At 36.3% G+C, this 18189-nt stretch overlaps 1 protein-coding gene across 5 annotated transcripts in view; it reads right to left on the bottom strand.

Annotated features, from left to right (window-relative positions):
* LOC126297552 (palmitoyltransferase ZDHHC15B) overlaps positions 1 to 18189 on the bottom strand; it is a 264807-nt gene that overhangs the window by 16941 nt on the left and 229677 nt on the right. For 2 of the 5 annotated variants that reach the window (XM_049988479.1, XM_049988481.1), the window contains one exon: positions 14889 to 15120. The exons of 2 other annotated variants lie outside the window; for them this stretch is intronic. In XM_049988479.1, coding sequence (XP_049844436.1) covers positions 14988 to 15120 — 133 coding nt within the window. In that variant the 3' untranslated portion in view covers positions 14889 to 14987. Of the gene's footprint in view, positions 1 to 14888; positions 15121 to 18189 lie in introns of those variants that run through there. One more of the 5 variants, XR_007552542.1, reaches the window with a different exon arrangement.

Here is an 18189-nt window from a genome sequence, read left to right as displayed (position 1 = left end):
TCAAGATATGAAGGACAAACTTTTCATACACTTTTCTCTTCTTCAAAAAGTTCTGTTGAATGTCTTGAGAACACTTGATTTAGAGATGTTGCTGCACTTCAATTTGTGACAGAATAATACTGACACACTGTGGCTGTAAGTCCACTACTTAATACTGCCTGCTCACAACTGAGTGGTCGAATGCACATCTGTTATATTCAATCATTAGTTCAAGCTGCCACCATAGTTACTGCATTGGTGTCACTTACACACCAGAAGTAAAAGCAGTTTCACTAGATGGGTAGTGTAATAAGTAGTAATATACAAACAACAGAGGTAATGAATGGTAAATGCTACTTTCAAAAAACGTAGCAACTCGTTTTCTGCAAATTGCCAGCCATTCCCCTCCCCACCCCTCCTCTGAAATTATATATATATATATATATATATATATATATATATATATATATATATATATATATATATATATATATATAAAACACACACACACACACACACACAGCTTTGGACAAAAGCTTTATCAAGAATTAACAGGAAATAACAATTTTTATTGTATAAATCTCATGATACATCCACTGCAATAAGTAGCAAGTCAAGGACAGATTTAGAAATCGCTGCTAATCACAGTTTCACTGACATTAATAAATGGTTTAAAGTTAATTCACCATCATTAAACTCTGAAATGATGCAGTATATGCCGTTTAGAACCTATAAGAGATTTCCTTCCAGCATGTGTATAACATATGAAGACATGTAGATGGAAGAGGTTGACAGTGTTAAATTTCTGGGATTACAACTCGATAATAAAGTCAGTTTGGAAGGGAATACCACAGCATTGCTAAAGCACCTAAGCAAGTCTGTATTTGCAGTGAGAATTATGTCAGATGTAGGAGATATAAATACATAAAAAACTGCACACTTTCATGCTATTACAAGATCATAATCTGTGGTAACTCATCAAATCAAGCAAAAGTTTTTAGCCAATAATAAAATGCCAACAGCTGGTATTATTTGTTATGCAACCAGTTTCAGCACTACATTATACCATCTTCAGGCCTGCATATATCGAGTAACCCTGGTGTTAGAAACCAATGCAGCACTGTCAACTGATATCATGAAGATTTTTTTGCCATGGGCATGTGCACTCCTTGGACAGTTGCTGACAACAGTTGCTCACCACTGTCCAAGGTGCCCACATGCCCGGGAGAAAAACAATCTTCATGATACCAGTTGACAGTGCTGCACTGGTTTCTAACACGAGGGTTACTTGATATATGCAGGCCTGAAGATGGCATAATTTAATGCCAGTTCATAATTTAATGCCAAAACTGGTTGCGTAACAAATAAAACCAAAATAACAGTAGTTGGTATTTTACTATTGGAAATTGACTAGCCGAAGTCCCGCACTCTGGACACAGGGTGGAGTTACATTCATTAAATGTTTTCAGCATGCAAAAGTGTGTAATAAGAATCATTTGTGGTGTAAATTCAAGAACATAATGTAGAAACCTGTTCAGGGAACTTCGTATTCTAGCCACTGCTTCCAGTATATTTATTCTTCTATGAAATTTGTTGTAAGTAGTATATATATCTATTTCCAACCAATAGCTCAATACATAGTATCAATACTTGGAATAAAAACAACCTACATAAAATGACATACCTTGCTCTAAAAATGGGTACAATATTCAGGAACAAACATATTCAATAAATTGCCAGCAACCATTAAAAACTTGGTTTCCTAAAAAGCATGGTTTAAACAGTGTTTTAAAGACTTTTTGATAGGCAACTCCTTCTACTATATAGATGAATATTTTAACAAGGACTGTTAGACCAGCATAACTAAAAATGTCTGTTAGATTTCAATTTTGACAGCACTTTGACACAATAGTTAAGATTAGGTATTTTTTGTACGATAAATTTATTAAAAATTCATTACAATGTTTAATTCTGACAGTGTATTAATCCTTTAAATATTAGTAGTCCCGGTTTACTGTAATGTATTCACCTATTTTGACACTTTCCTGACCAATGATCTGGGTAGTCAGTATTGTATTCAATTGTTTTATGTTTTTTATGCTACACTTTCTGAGACATTCCACACCCATGACAATCATCTCATTTTTGGGTCTACGGAACAAAAATGAAATCTAATCTAATCTCTTTACAAATAATATCATTACTTGTGAAAAGTCTGAGACTGTAACTAACGCTAACTGCACAGTTTATGCATACTGCATTAAGGAAACACAGTGACTATCTTGTAAAATGTTTTTATTATATATATTTCAGTCTCAGGTCACAGAAATGGTTGTATGACCTAAAATAATAAATAATAAGGAATACTATCTGCTTGGTCATTAATGTCCAACATGAATAGTAATTACACTATTAAACTTCCCGTGACACAAAAAATATTACTTTTGTTTCTGCAATAACCCTCCATACAGGATCACATACTGTGCTCTAGCTGTTAAGAAACTTAAACTCAATCACAAATCTGGTGAGAGATCCTCAGAAATCAGTTTTTAGTACAATTATAAATCCTGGGACTTCACATATTGTGTATAAAGACAGCAAGTTGGGTGTTGCATGATCAGCCTTTTCAGAAAATGTAATATTATTCATCGTTGGAGGTCATTTCACTTTCAGGCAGGTTATTATGTTAGGACTCAGGAGATGTCACAGAATTATGCTACAAATAGAAATGATGAGTGACAAGGTGGTAGTAAAATGGATTAGTTTCACTACCCTCCCCCCCCCCCCCCCCCCCAGCCCTAGACTCCTCATTTTTTATTTAGACTTGCACACTCTTCCAAACGCAAATGATAGTTCTTAGCTAACCCTTTAGCTAAATTTTGGTCAAGAGTGGAGCTAATTCATTTGCAAATTCTGTATAACATCTGACAAGACTTCTGTCAGGACCTGACATCATCTTGAGTTTTAATAATTTCACATGGGTTTCCTACATCACTAGTACTGATTACTTCGTCATCAATCTTTGCAGCACTAAAAGAATTGAATGGTGGTAACATTCCATGATTTTCTTTTGGGAAGTGACGTTTGAAGATGGACTTGAACATTTTGGCTTTTGGTTTGCTAATATTTATCTTGGTCCCTGTCTTGTCAACAAATACTTGAACATTAAGTTTTCTTCCTGTGATAGCCTCCACCTAAGACCCACATACACTGTCCAGTCATGTTAATGTGACCACCTGTCAAAGCCTGAATAACTGCATTTTGCAGTGCAGACCACTGTGAGATGTGCAGGAAGAGAGTCAGTGAGGTTTGGAGCATACCGACAAGGATATGAAGCTGTGCTGACTCCAGTGCCAGCTGTGCTAGGTTTCTTGGTTGAGGCTCCATGGCACCAACAGCCCAATTGAGGTGGTCCCACAGATTCTCATCTGGGTTTAAATCTGAGGCATTTAGTGGCCTGGGGAGTACAGTAAACTCACCCTGGTACTCTTCAAACCACACACATACACTGCAAGCTGTGTGACACATTGCACTGTCCTGCTGGTATATGCCATTGTGCCAAGGAAAAACAAACTGAGGGGTGGACACAATCCCCGAGGATAAATGCATATTTATGTCGATCCACTGTATCTTCCAGAATGACAAGATCATCCAGGGAATACCACAAAAACATTCCCCAGACTATAATGCTCCTTAGACGTTTCACACAATTCATGCTAACAATCATGGAGCATAAAAAATAATTCACCTGAAAAGGCTACCTCAGTGGATGGCCAATTGCAGAACTGGCTTCCAAATTCCATCTTCATTGTTGATGAACAGCTGTCAGCATGGGTGCATGAAGGTCACTGAGGAGACACTGTTGGTAACCCCTTGGTTGATCTGCACAGTCAGTTGCTGAACAGTTGCACGTCTATTCACCTGTACACATCTCAAACCATCATTTACTTGTGTCATCTATGGCCTGCATTGCAGCACAGTTGTCTTGGTACAAGTTGTGGATAGCGCAATTTTGCCATGCACAGTATACTTGAACAACAGTGGCACACAACCAGTTTGCAAACTTTGCCATTTCGGAAATGTTTTCAACATTGATCTGAAAGCCAATGATCTTTTGGAGGTCAGTTAAATCACTCCTTTCTCATATTATGACAATGACTGTATTGTTTTCCATGTCCCCTGACATCAAACGTAAGTGGCAGCCACGTCACTGTGACTAGACTATGTACCTTTGTATTTCACCCGCAGCATCTGCAACAATATATTGTCATAGTATAACCGAAGTCTTCACACATTGAACTTGTTGTTGTACCCAGGCGCATTTGAATTATCATCTGCCTCTCAGTAATATCAGCACTTGTATTTAGTGTGATGGTGTATTGGTTAAAGACACAGATGTCGGTTTTCCATAGTTTTCTTAAACATTGCTCATCATGAATGGCAAGATGGTTGCTTTGAAAAGCGCACGGCTTATTCACTCCATATGTTTAGTTCATAAGAGCTGATGCTGCTCCTCTCAGGGCCTCATTATCAAAGGAATGTTAAACCCTAGTATTTGTTCCATCCATTTTTTCAGTCATTTTTCAATATTACTTTGAGGAAGCAATGGTTTACAGCCTCTAGATTTTTTTCCTTTTTTAAAACTATGGTTTGCACATAGCTGTATTGTCCTTTCACTAAACAATTTATTTCAGTTAGAAATGGACCAGCTTCTACGTGATTATTCTACAGTTCACTATTAATCGCCTGGCAAAAGGTTCATCAATCCACCTTCAAGCTATTTCTCTACTGCTCCACTCTCGAACAGTGGGCTGGAAAAAAAACACTTAAATCTCTCTATTCATGTCTGACTTCTATTATTTTATTACAATGAACATTCCTCCCTATGTAGGTGGGTGCCAACAAAATATTTTCTGAGTAGAAGCCTACTGCCGCTAAACTCTTGCATATCATTACCGACACCAGAGAGATGCATATGACAGATCCTACAACCCAGAAACATGAATAATGGACAGTTATTACAACAGACAATTTTGTTTATTCAGAAATATAAATCAACCACATGGTACTAAATAACACACGTTGTTGTTGTGGTCTCCAGTCCTGAGACCGGTTTGATGCAGCTCTCCATGCTACTCTATCCTGTGCAAGCTGCTTCATCTCCCAGGATGTACTGCAGCCTACATCCTTCTGAATCTGCTTAGAGTATTCATCTCTTGGTCTCCCTCAACGACTTTTACCCTCCACGCTGCCCTCCAATACTAAATTGGTGATCCCTTGATGCCTCAGAATATGTCCTACCAACCGATCCCTTCTTCTAGTCAAGTTGCACCACAAACTCCTCTTCTCCCCAATTCTATTCAATACCTCCTCATTTCTTATGTGATCTACCCATCTAATTTTCAGCATTCTTCTGTAGCACCACATTTCAAAAGCTTCTGTTCTCTTCTTGTCCAAACTATTTACTGTCCATGTTTCACTTCCATACATGGCTACACTCCATACAAATACTTTAAGAAACGACTTTCTGACACTTACATCTATACCTGATGTTAACAAATTTCTCTTCTTCAGAAACGCTTTCCTTGCCATTGCCAGTCTACATGTTATACCTTCTCTACTTTGACAATCATCAGTTATTTTGCTCCCCAAATAGCAAAACTCATCTACTACTTTAAGCGTCTCATTTCCTAATCTAATTCCCTCAGCATCACCCGATTTAATTCGACTACATTCCAATCTCCTCATTTTGCTTTTGTTGATGTTCATCTTATACCCTCCTTCAAGACACTGTCCATTCTGTTTAGCTGCTCTTCCAAGTTCTTTGCTGTCTCTGACAGAATTACAATGTCATTGGTGAACCTCAAAGTTTTTATTTCTTCTCCATGGATTTTAATACTTACTCCGAATTTTTCTTTTGTTTCCTTTACTGCTTGCTCAATATACAGATTGAATAACATTGGGGAGAGGCTACAATCCTGTCTCACTCCCTTTCCATCAACTGCTTCCCTTTCGTGCCCCTCGACTCTTATAACTGCCATCTGGTTTCTGTACCAATTGTAAATAGCCTTTCACTCCCTGTATTTTACCCCTGTCACCTTCAGAATTTGAAAGAGAGTATTCCAGTCAACACTGTCAAAAGCTTTCTGTAAGTCTACAAATGCTATAAACATAGGTTTGAATTTTCTTAATCTAGCTTCTAAGATAAGTTGTAGGGTCAGTGTACTCCCTAACGTGTTCCAATATTTCTACGAAATCCAAACTGATTTTCCCCGAGGTCGGCTTCTACCAGTTTTTCCATTCGTCTATAAAGAATTCATCACAACAAAGTGTTAACATTTTCTCTTAACAATTTAACTGTCCCAACAGGAATAAAATCAGCAACCTCTTTCATTTCGATCACTGTCTAATAAAAATGAGAAACTGATGAAAATGTAAGTAAAATTTGTAGCCACAGACACCTGAGATCTGACCCAGAAATGCATCACATATCAATAAGGAAATAAAGGACACTGAGAAGAGACTGAGTTTATTGTTAGAACACACAAACTTAAAGCAACAGTCACAGCTGCCTTAGAAGTATGTACTGTCTGTTAATAAAAATAACACTTAGCATATTCTGGCTTGTATTCTGCTTCTATTGTTTTCATAATACTGTTCTATTTCATGCTCACCGGATGAGCACAGACAATGACCACTCCTCCTCTTACTTTTAAAGTTGTACCCCCAAGTATAGAGCTGTGTGTCAGCCATGAGATGTATACTACAATACTTAGGTCAAAAAATGATTAAGAAAATTCAAAGTGCTCCTTAACTGTTACAGAATGGGTACTCAACTTCTAAATGTAATGCTGCAATTAAAAGCCTATCACTTCTCAATTTGATTTTAAGCTCACCTGCCTTTTCTGTCATGATAAAGTATGCATGACACTGTGGTAATGTGTATTTAACAGAATGTTCATGGTGGAAGAACAATTTATGGTACCAATGTTTCCATGATGACTATCACTTTAAAAATTGTAAATCATACCATAATAAATAAATGTGTATGCACCTACTGCAATGTTGCTAAACAAATATGCTCTTTGGCCTTGGAAAAGTTCCACAGCTACCACATGCATTGAAAAATTACAACTTATGAAATCCCTATTGGTCAGAACCAGATTTTAAACCAACATATATAAAGTAGAGCTGGTAGTTTTTGCAGATGACGTTTTATAAATCTGGTTAGAGATACTGCAACAAAATTAATTTTTTATGATGTTTCCAAAAGAATTACTATATGGGTCTTTGACAAAGGCTTCTCTTTTCCATTTTGGGGAAAAAAACACAGTATATTAAGTTCAGTAAAAATGACTAGAGTAACCCTAACAATTAATGTAACACATGAACAGAAATTATCGAATATGACAGAATGTTCTAAGTTTTTGTGTGTACATACTGATGAAAATTTAAACTGGAAGAAACAAGCTACTGAGATTCTCAAGCATCTAAGTTCAGAAATTTTTGCTATTTACTTCACTAATAGTCTTAAAAACAAAATATTATTCTTAGAAAACTCATAACTTAAGTAGAAAGTGTTGATTATCTTGTAGGTACCACTTCAAGGAGTTACATATCCGAACAGAACCATATATGTTTGCTAAAGAAATTTGTTCTGAGTAATCCATGACAATTTGAAAGAATACTTACACCCATAGATGAAACAAAGAAAGAAAATGCTTTTTGTTTTTGTATTTTTTATGACACAGTCACAAGAGCATTTCACAATGTCACAACAGGTTTCAATCAGCCAGTTGTCACTTTGTGAAATGCTCATGTGATTGTGCTGTAAAACAAAAATGACATAATCAGTATGCATCTCCATGGGCAATACGTCATTTTTTTCCAAGGAAGAATGAATGACCGTGCCTCACTCCTTAATAAAACTGTCAGTTACTTAGAAAAGAATTAAATATGATGCCACAAGAAAGTTTAATCATTTTTCTAATAAAATAAAATTTGTGACAGTCAATAAAGTAAATTTTAAATCTGATCTGAAATTCCTTCTGGACAAGTCCTTCTATTCTATTGATGAATATTTAACTAAACACTAGTACCATAGTAGGCAAGTACGTTACTTTGTTGTTATGTCCTTTATCATTAGTACCACAAGCAACGACAAAGAGTATTAACGGTATGTTCGCATTGTAAAATTCGATACAATTTGCTATTTAATAATCTGCAAATGGCCAACATGGAGCCGAACAAACAAACAAATCACGTACGGGCTCATTAAATAGCCAGCAAATTAACTTACTCCACATAACTTTGATATAAAATTAACAAACAACAGGCAATCTGTCATTTGGTTAATAACTTATCTGGTATAAAACTACTGTTAATCCATACAGACGGTTTTATAATAATGTCAGCATACATATGGTACTACTTTTATACACTGATGAGCCACAACATTATAACCACTGGTCACTGTGAAATTGTGGGCACATGATACGGTATAGAAAGTATATGAGCAGAGCAGAGACGTATGGAGAAATCATTTTAGTGACACTACAGGCAGCAAATAGAGTTATCCTCTGAAAACAGTGACTTTGACTAAGGACAGATGGTTATGGTCCAGTGCCGGGGAACAAGCATCTCGGACAGGCAAAGCTGGTCAACTGCCCATGGGCTACTGTCATGAGCATCTGTGGAAAATGGTTGAAGACTGGTGAAACCACATGTAGGCAACGAGGTATTAGATGTCCACATCTGATCACAGAATGTGGAGGTCAGAGGCTTGCCTGCTCTGTAAAGCATGATACACACTGACCTGTGGCAGACCTGACAAGATGGTGGTGGTTAGTGTTTAACGTCCCGTCGACAACGAGGTCATTAGAGATGGAGCGCAAGCTCAGGTTAGGGAAGGATTGGGAAGGAAATCGGCCATGCCCTTTCAAAGGAACCATCCCGGCATTCGCCTGAAACGATTTAGGGAAATCATGGAAAACCTAAATCAGGACAGCTCGAGACGGGATTGAACCTTCGTCTTCCCGAATAGACCTGACAAGAGAGTAGGGTATTATTGCAAGTGCAACTGTTTTGGAACATGCTGTTCAGTGTACATTGTTGAAACAGATGACCTCTTTGTTTTCCCATGCTGACCCAACAACACTGTCAGTTACATTTGCAGAGGGTATGGGATCATAGAGATTGGACTGTGGATCAATGGAAATATATAAGCTGGTCTAATGAATCACATTTCTTGTTAAATCAGGCCGATAGTCATGTCCTGATATGCCACCATATAGATGACAGCACGAAACAAGCACTCTGGAATAGATATAGGCCAGTGGGGGCAACATTATGCTACGCAGAACATTCACCTTGGATTCCATTGGACCTATTGGAGTAATCCACCACACTATGATAGGTGTGGACTACATGAAAATTATTGCAGACCATCTGCAGCCCTTTAAGCTTTATGCCTTCCCTGTGGGCAGTTGCATCTTCTGGCAGGATAACTGTCAGTGTCACAAGGCCACAATTCTGCTACAGTGGTTGACAAACATGATAGCGAATTCACATTTTTGTCTCTGCCACCAATTTGCCAAATATCAATCCAATGGAACACACTTAGGATGCCACTGGGAGCCAGTTCTGTATCCACAAACCACCCGGTGCCACAAACCTCCGGAAAGCTATTGAGGGCTTGTCGAATCCTTATCAAACAGAATAACTGTTGTATTGTGTTCGAATGGTGAACCAACATGTTGTTATGTAGGTGGTCATAATGTTACAGATCATCAATGTATTTAAATGGGAATCATAAGATAGTGAATGCACAAATTATTGCACAATATGTGTAATGTTATTAGTAACATTGTTCAAATAATTTTGACTTTTCTAATGATAGATATTAGTATCCTTCACAAGTACAAATCAATTCCTGTTTTTCATCATCAATGTGAGCAGGTAACTTTTTCCAATGATAATCAAGCTCTATGACCATCATGGTTGCAAATATGAGGTACCCTTACAACTATCATTGAAAATGACCAAAAGCCAATTGTAGAGAATGAGAGGTATAAATTGAAAAATAAGGTAAACAAATCATAGGCAGCTTGGCGTTTTTGGATTTCTGTTATTGGGAAAAAAATTTCACTCTTTTATTCAGTCTACAATGAATACAATAACAATTAATTTCAATAGCTTTCACTATCACAACTTACAATCAACAAAATCGAAGCAGACTTATTACATAACTGAAAACACTGACTCAAAGATTTATTCACAAAAATAAACATTCAGATTTTTGTTGCCATACCAAGCAACAATACGACTTAGAATGGTCTGATTGTTTCAGTTAAGAGTATCTACAACATTTCACTCATCAACGTCTTTAAAAAATACACATTCATCCTATAAAAATGTACCACACTTTTTCATTAATTCATCAAAGTGCATCTATGCTCATGTTGTAACCTAGCTCATTTCAATGCTTAAATAAGGTTCACCACTTTCACATCCTCATTTTTCTCCTATTATTGCCGAGTATAGTGTTAGCGTATCATTTAAAATCTAAAAAAAGATCATGTTCCATGGGATGAATACTGTAACTATGCATGTATATTAAATACTATGGTCTAAATGTATTCAATATTCATAACTCCAATACAATATTGACATCCAAGACTTTCCCTTGGAACATTTCAGACTATTTTTTCCAATTATATGCATAAGTTTACACTATTTCCTATTTACCATTGTTATAAATTTGCATGTTAAGAGAGTCATCATATTCACTTCATATACTTCCGATAATATCTGTCAGCTACAAGAATTGTTTTGAACATTCTGAACTCTAAAATTAGATGCTTTAAAGCAAATGATTTCATCAGGTGGTATTACAGATGGAATGTTACCATTATTTTGGTGTAAATGAATATCTGATACTCAACTGATGGTGTGCACTATCACTGAGCAGAAACATCCAAATCAGCAGTTACTGAATTGGTGTAATGAAAGGTGCACAGTCACATGGGAGAGCAGAGGGGTGACTGAACTGGTTTTGCAAATAAATATTATTACGCAGTGCTGCTGATACATTGAAGGCTCTCTACTCTGTAAACCTGGCATTTACATTTTCAGATTTCCTTTGATAACATTTGAAATTTCAGAAGATGTAAATGGTGGTAATAAACTTTATTGCAGCAAAACTTCATAAATAACCATGTGGATTCATAATAATAACACGAGTTCTGACTCCACTTAACTTTTTTCTTTATGTTGTGCTCACATTGCTCTATGCCTAACGTGACAACTGTGAACATAAGGGTAATAAGTTAAACAAATACTTCAGTGTATCAGTACAACCTGCAGAAGCAGAATGGATTCAGCTGAGGTATGGTGAAAATTAGATAAGTCAATCTCTAACAACCATTCAGAAAAGTGGTACACTGAAAATGCTACTATGACTGTACTGACATTATATGATTTTGGCGTATGCATGTGTGTGTGTATGTCAAGTGTGTAAATACTGTAAAAAAATTACTTTTAATAACTGATGATCCATTTTTCTGATGCATCAGTTTATCTCTAGTTGTATGACTAAATGAATATATGTTGACAGTTGAGAATGAGACGGCACATTACACAGAAGAGCCTATGTAAAGCTAGTATTAAGCAAAGAAAGGAAAGATGAGAAAGTTAGAAGAAAAATACAGCAAGGGCAATACAAGGGAAATTAACATGAAGGGAATGCCATAGAAAATAAAGAGGAAATAAATGAAGATTTGATGTGTGATATGATTCTGTGAGAAGAATTTGACAAAGCACTGAAACATCTAAGTGGAAATGAAGCCCCTTGATTAGATACCAGCCATGACAAAACCATTTCACATGACGTGCAAGACATATGAGGTAGACAAAAATACCATTATACTACATGAAGAAAGTAATAATTCACACTCTAAAGAAGGTAGGTACAGTCTGGTGTGAATACTATCAGCTCGATGAGTCATGGTTGCAAACTATTGACATCAGTTATTTACAGAAGAATGGAAAAGGTTGAAGCTAACCTCTGTGAAGATAAATTTGTGTTCCAGAGAAATGTATGAACTTGCAGGGATATACTGACCCTATGACTTATTTTAGAGGATATGTTAAGGAACGGCAAACCTATATTGACAACACACACTTTAGAATTCTGAAGGTAGCATCGGTCTATACACTGAGCAAGTGACAAAGGAAGGCAAGGAGAAAATTGGAGAGAGAAGTAAAGTTTAGAGAGAAGAAACATAAACTTTGAGGTTTTCTAATGACACTGTAATTCTGTCAGAGATGGTACAGGACTTGGTATTGCAAGCATCTTGAATTAGGTGATACTGAGGAATTAAGTTAGGAAATGAGACATTATAAGTAGTAGATGATTTTTGTTATTTGGGCAGAAAAATAACTGATGACAGCCAAATTAGAGACAATATAACATACAGACTGGCAACAGACGGAAACGTATTTCTGTAAGTGAGGAATTTATTAACATCTAACATAAATTTAAGTGTCAGGTTGTCTTTTTTGAAGGTATTTGCTATAGCAGGAGTAGTCAACCTTTTTTACGTACTGCCCACTTTTGTATCAGTGTTAGCAGTAAAATTTTCTAACCACCCGCCGAGTTGATAGCAAGATAAAGCATGTAATAATAATTACTTACAAAATAATTTACATCAGAAATTTTTGATAATCTAATGAAAATGTTTTTAAAACTCCTGCTGCCTAGCATCCACCATGAAAGCTGGAACGCCCACTAGTGGGCGGTAGAGACCAGGTTTACTACCACTGGTCTGAAGTGCAGCCACATATGGAAGTGAAACCTGGACAATAAGCAGTTCAGACAAGAAGAGAATAGCAGTTTCTCAAATATGGTGCTACAGAACAATGATGCAAGATTAAATAGGTATGTCAAATAGCTATTGAGGAGGTACTGAATCAAATTCAGGAAAAAGTTAAATGTATGGTACAACTTGACTAAAGGAAGCTATTGGTTGATAGTTCATGTCCTGAGGTGTCAAGGAACAATCAGTCTGGTAATGTTGGGAAGAGGAGGGAGGTGGTGAAGGGGGGTAAACACTGCACAAGGGAAGTGAATACAGCGAGCAGGTTCAAACTGATGTATATTGCAATAGTTACTCAGAAACAAAGAGCTTTCTTGTGAAATGGATAACATTGAATTATGAGCTGTGATAAAGTACTTAATTTTAAGAGATTTAACCCCATAGAATATTAAAAGAAGAGGACATAGACTTGTAATTAAAGGATTATTTCCCTTTATTTGCTAAGGTTAAGAAATGAGTTACAGTCTGTAAGTGAGGTCATGTGCTCACTGCCGAATAACGGGCACATGGGACACTCAGAAACCTGCGTGACCACCAAGACTGTTGCAGGAATTCACAATGCAGCACTCAGTCATCAACAGTTGAAGATACACAAGCTCACTGACACTGAATGGATATTGAAACGCTGTGATTACCCTATTCTATCCCAAGTTTTGGGTATAAAAAACCTTTCTGCTCAAGAGATTCCATGTTAACTACTGACCAAAAACTTGCATGCAAATGAACAGCACTAAAAATGTCTGGATTTATTTAATTTCAGCCAGTTTCTCAATTATTTCATAATAGCAGATGAAACACGGATTCATTATCACAGGCCAGAGATAAGGAAGCAGTTGAAAAAAGCAACAATGATCTATTTTTTGCAAAAGTCATAACTGCCATTTTCCAATATTCTCACATTGTAGAGCTCAAAGACTATCTTCATGATGGCAAAAGCATCACTGGGAAGTTATAACTTCTGTGTAAGACTAATCAATCACAACTTACAAACAAGTAAGTTTTCTTCCATCATGAGAATATATGTCAAATAGTTCCTACTGAACTGCACAACTTTCACTTCTACATTTGCCAGATTATCCACATATTACATTTTGTTACCAAATCACAATATATAGCTGCAAGATCAAGGATTAAAATCGAATTATAGGTTGAAGCTGATACAGATGCTTCATTTGGAGAAATCTCATTTTAATGTGGGCATTGAACAGTCTTTGTGAGACAGAGAACTTTTAGGACATAATTCATAATTTAAGTCTCAATACTGGGTATGAGTGACTTTGTACATCTCTTATATGTTAAGCTCTGTAACAATTTTTGTTAATCTGAGCTTGCCTTATAAGTTTACAAAACATTGGATTTTTATTACAAAAATAATACGATACAAAAATAAAAGTCAAATATTTTATTAATTAAATATGAGATCTAACATGATGTACTACTCTGTAAAAATGGAGAGGTATCAAACTGGTAAATAAGATTTTAACTGTGTTTAACAAAAAAAGGTAGCAGAAGAACTGAAGACAAATTTATAATATACTGAAAAGGCACAGTAATATACAACAGTCATACAACAGATTCATTCAGTAAGTTGCTCACAGCACACACAACTGAATTGCATCTCACATTTGCGCGCACCCCCAACATCACCCACACACCTCTTTTTATGGACTGCAAATATATTTCATAAAATAAGGATTTAGGACATATGAGTAGCTGAAGTATTCTGCAGCATTTCTGTACAAATGCCGTGGCAAGACAACGTGTACTGCTGTTGACATTAAATTCAGTTAAAATTTACATAGTAATATTGGGTCTTAATGCTCAACAATGACAGGTAACAGTGCTTCGTAGGCTGTGAAAAGTGCACAGCTGAACATGTGTGCATGCGCGCGCACACACACACACACACACACACACACACACACACACACACAACATAATACAGTGCAGCACAATCATGCAAATATGGTCCAGCAGAAGATATAATGAACTGCTGTTGTGAACTTAACAGGTGATCTCAAAAAATATTCAAAATATGTTTGAAAGTTTATTTTTATCTTGCCTGCAATTTCCCTTTGGCACTTTTGTTATGTGGTACAAAGTTTCTTAATCAAATGCTGAAAAGAATGCATGTCAATTTGCTGTATGATCACACAGAGGCTGTTTTGGATGGTGGTGATGAGGATCATGGTAATCCCCTCTATTGCTTGTTTGAGAGTCTGAAAATGCTGAACCTTCTTGACATGCTGTTCCATCCTGTGTGTCCCTGTGAGGAAAAGGTTTCCATAAATGCCTACAACTGTGTTAGGCTGAATATATTAATCAATTAAAAATAGTGTCATGACCTTCGTTATAATTTATTAGTGGGGTGGAAACTGATTTCTAGAGTACTAACACAATACTGGGGGCCACTCATTTGCAGGTGGTAAATGAATTTCACAGCATATCAGTGCATTATAAATTTAACTTTGTTCATGAGTGGAGGCCTATGTACCTGAATCTCAGTCACTAAGCAGAAAAGCATAAAAAAGCCACACAAGATGATTGTGTGTTGTTTTTTTGAGGTGTTCTAAGATTATATTGAATAATAAATGAATTTCCAATCTAAGCATGTGAACAGTATAAGACAAAGCAATTTAACCACAACTTGTGCCATTTTTTTTAGCAGATGTCTAAAGAGGGATAACTTGACAATTCCATTTTTCTTACAGTCCCTATCACCTATCTTTCTTTTTAAGCCTCATACATGACACCACTGTATAGATAATAACTTAGAAAAGTTTAAAATATTTTGAAGAAGTTCTACAGTAATACTGATGACATGACAATACATATATTCATGTGCATACACTGATCTGGAGCAGACTACTCATGAAGCTTCTCATGACGTAATGTTGAAAGAGATTTTTTAATTTCTAGACAAACTTAAATCTTTTATATTGCATTATATGTTGACAGGTAGTACACAGATCACGGATGTCATTTTGAACATAATATTCTCAGTTTACAATAAATAATATAGGGGTGGTCCAGGAAGCCACTTGTCTTACTCTCAATGAGGTGGGTCATGCATTAGCTGGACTCACTTTGTTATGTTGGCTTGAGAAAAGGGAAAGCCATTTTGTCTTTCATATATGACACCTGATTTGAAAATGGGCAAGAGTTGGTCATCACTACCTACAAAATCTATTGCTGACAAAATTTTCTTTACCCAATCCTCCCCCGAAAGTGATGAGCTTCATAAAAGTGAACCTGAAATTAACTCACAATTACAATAGATAACACGTTTTATACTTCAATTCTGTGAATAACTCCTGTAGCATATTGGGAAAATGACACTAGTAAAACAATTAGTTTTACTATATTGCCATTGAGTTGTCCAAGTTGGGCAACTTCAACAGAAACACATAAACACACATTACAGCTTTATATTTCCATTCCTATTGTTTTATTTACAAAATCAGAGGCTGCTAATGATATTTTTACATAAAGATAATTGAAACTTTGCATACTTTTGATTGAGTTTCATGTATTTGTTGACATTTAGTTCAGTTTTGTGGTACAAGGTGAATGAACTGCAGATTGCTAATTTGGCAAGAACATATGATTTTCTGCAAAAGAATGTTATTTTGTAAACAAGAACAATAAGTTATACTATTTTTCACCAGTGTCAAGAGTTTTTACATCAATGAGTTTGGATAAATTAAAATGCAAAGTGCTGCTGTTAAGGGGAGACAGAGGGCAAGTGGGCTTCAAAAATTTGATATTTAGATTTTAGCATATTTGAAATGCCTGGTCTTTCCTGCATGAAACAGTTTTTGTTTTATATAAATACAACAATTTTTTCATGAGATACGATGGTTTTTCTGACACTGTGCAATCTGGCATTTAAATGCCATGTCTTCCTTTTTGCGCCATGCAGAGATAATGCACAGCATTCTTTTACTCCTTGTGTATTATTTCATGCTCCTATTGTTTTATCACTTCAATGTTTCCTACCTTGTATCTACTATCGATACTCATTTTTCTGATTTTGTTTGTTGTTTTCAAACATTAATGGTTGTACTTAGTGAAGTTAGTTGTGAGTGAAGTACATGTTGATTTGTATTTCCTTTGGTTCTGCGTGTTTTCATAAAAATGTCGCAAATAAAGAAATTCTTACCTAAATTAAAATTCAGAGGAATTAAATATGTAAAGATAAATGAGGTTAGTGGGTCAAGGATCCAAGAACGTTAGAAATAAAGAAAATCAGCACATCAAGAAAGAAACTGCAGTGTCTTCAAGGCATTTCCTCCCAGTCAGATTGTTGCGATGAACATTCGTTTGGAAATATTATGGTGAACCTTAGCATGCTCTGTGATTTCATTTCCAAAAATACTGTGCGTAGAATATGTGGAGGTGACGTATCTTTGGGTGAGAATCAGCATCTTCATAAAGGTATTGTGTCAAACCTGGCATTGAGTTGTACAAAATGTGGTGCAGTTCCTACAACGGCATCAAAATGGCAAATAATAATTTAGATGAGAACAACATGGGAAGGACATATTGCACAAATGAAGGATGGAAGATGGACAGAATCAGTTTCAGAGTGGAGTGCCAGAGAAAAACGAAGACCACTAGGGAGACCACCTGATCGCTGGGACAAAGAACTCAACTGGCAGAAGACAGCACTGGACAGAGATGTATTTAATAACTTGAAGAGGCTACATCTGATATATATTGAGTTATCTGAACAATAAATAAATAAAGGGATCCTAGTGTTGTACGATAGCGATCAGCTGAGAATTAGCAATCTTTCACTGCAGCTGCAAAATCAGTAGTCTAGCAAGATCAACAAAAGAGTCATGGTTCACTCTGCACAGTATGGATTTACAAGGTGGGCATCATGTACTGGGATGTCTACAAAGGTAAAAGTATGAGATTATTAGCATCTGCATGGTGGAGCAGAAGTGTTATCTGAGACTAAAACACTACAGAAAACTAGCTACAGCTAAACAATCAGAATGACTGGGAAAGAAGTTGAATGTCAAGATGTCCACATTACAGGAAGAGAAAGATACTGAAATGCAAACTAAGGGAAATGATTCAAATTAAAAAGGATCCAAATGACACGGCTAATAGACAACTACACACTTTGTCAGCTGTCAAACACGAGACACAGTGTGTATGAGGGGCAACAAAATCACAAGGCGAATAATGATCGTGGTGTACCTACATTAATAACAATGTCGTCTTAAGCTGTTCATCCAGGTTATTAAGTCACAATATGGAATGGGAGTAATGGTATAATATAAAAGACAATATATGTGCCTGTGAAGCCCTTGGATGATAGCCC

The sequence above is a fragment of the Schistocerca gregaria genome, chromosome X, assembly GCF_023897955.1.
Source record: "Schistocerca gregaria isolate iqSchGreg1 chromosome X, iqSchGreg1.2, whole genome shotgun sequence".
Taxonomy (NCBI): Eukaryota; Metazoa; Arthropoda; class Insecta; order Orthoptera; family Acrididae; genus Schistocerca; species Schistocerca gregaria.
This window is presented reverse-complemented; position numbering and strand designations above follow the sequence as displayed.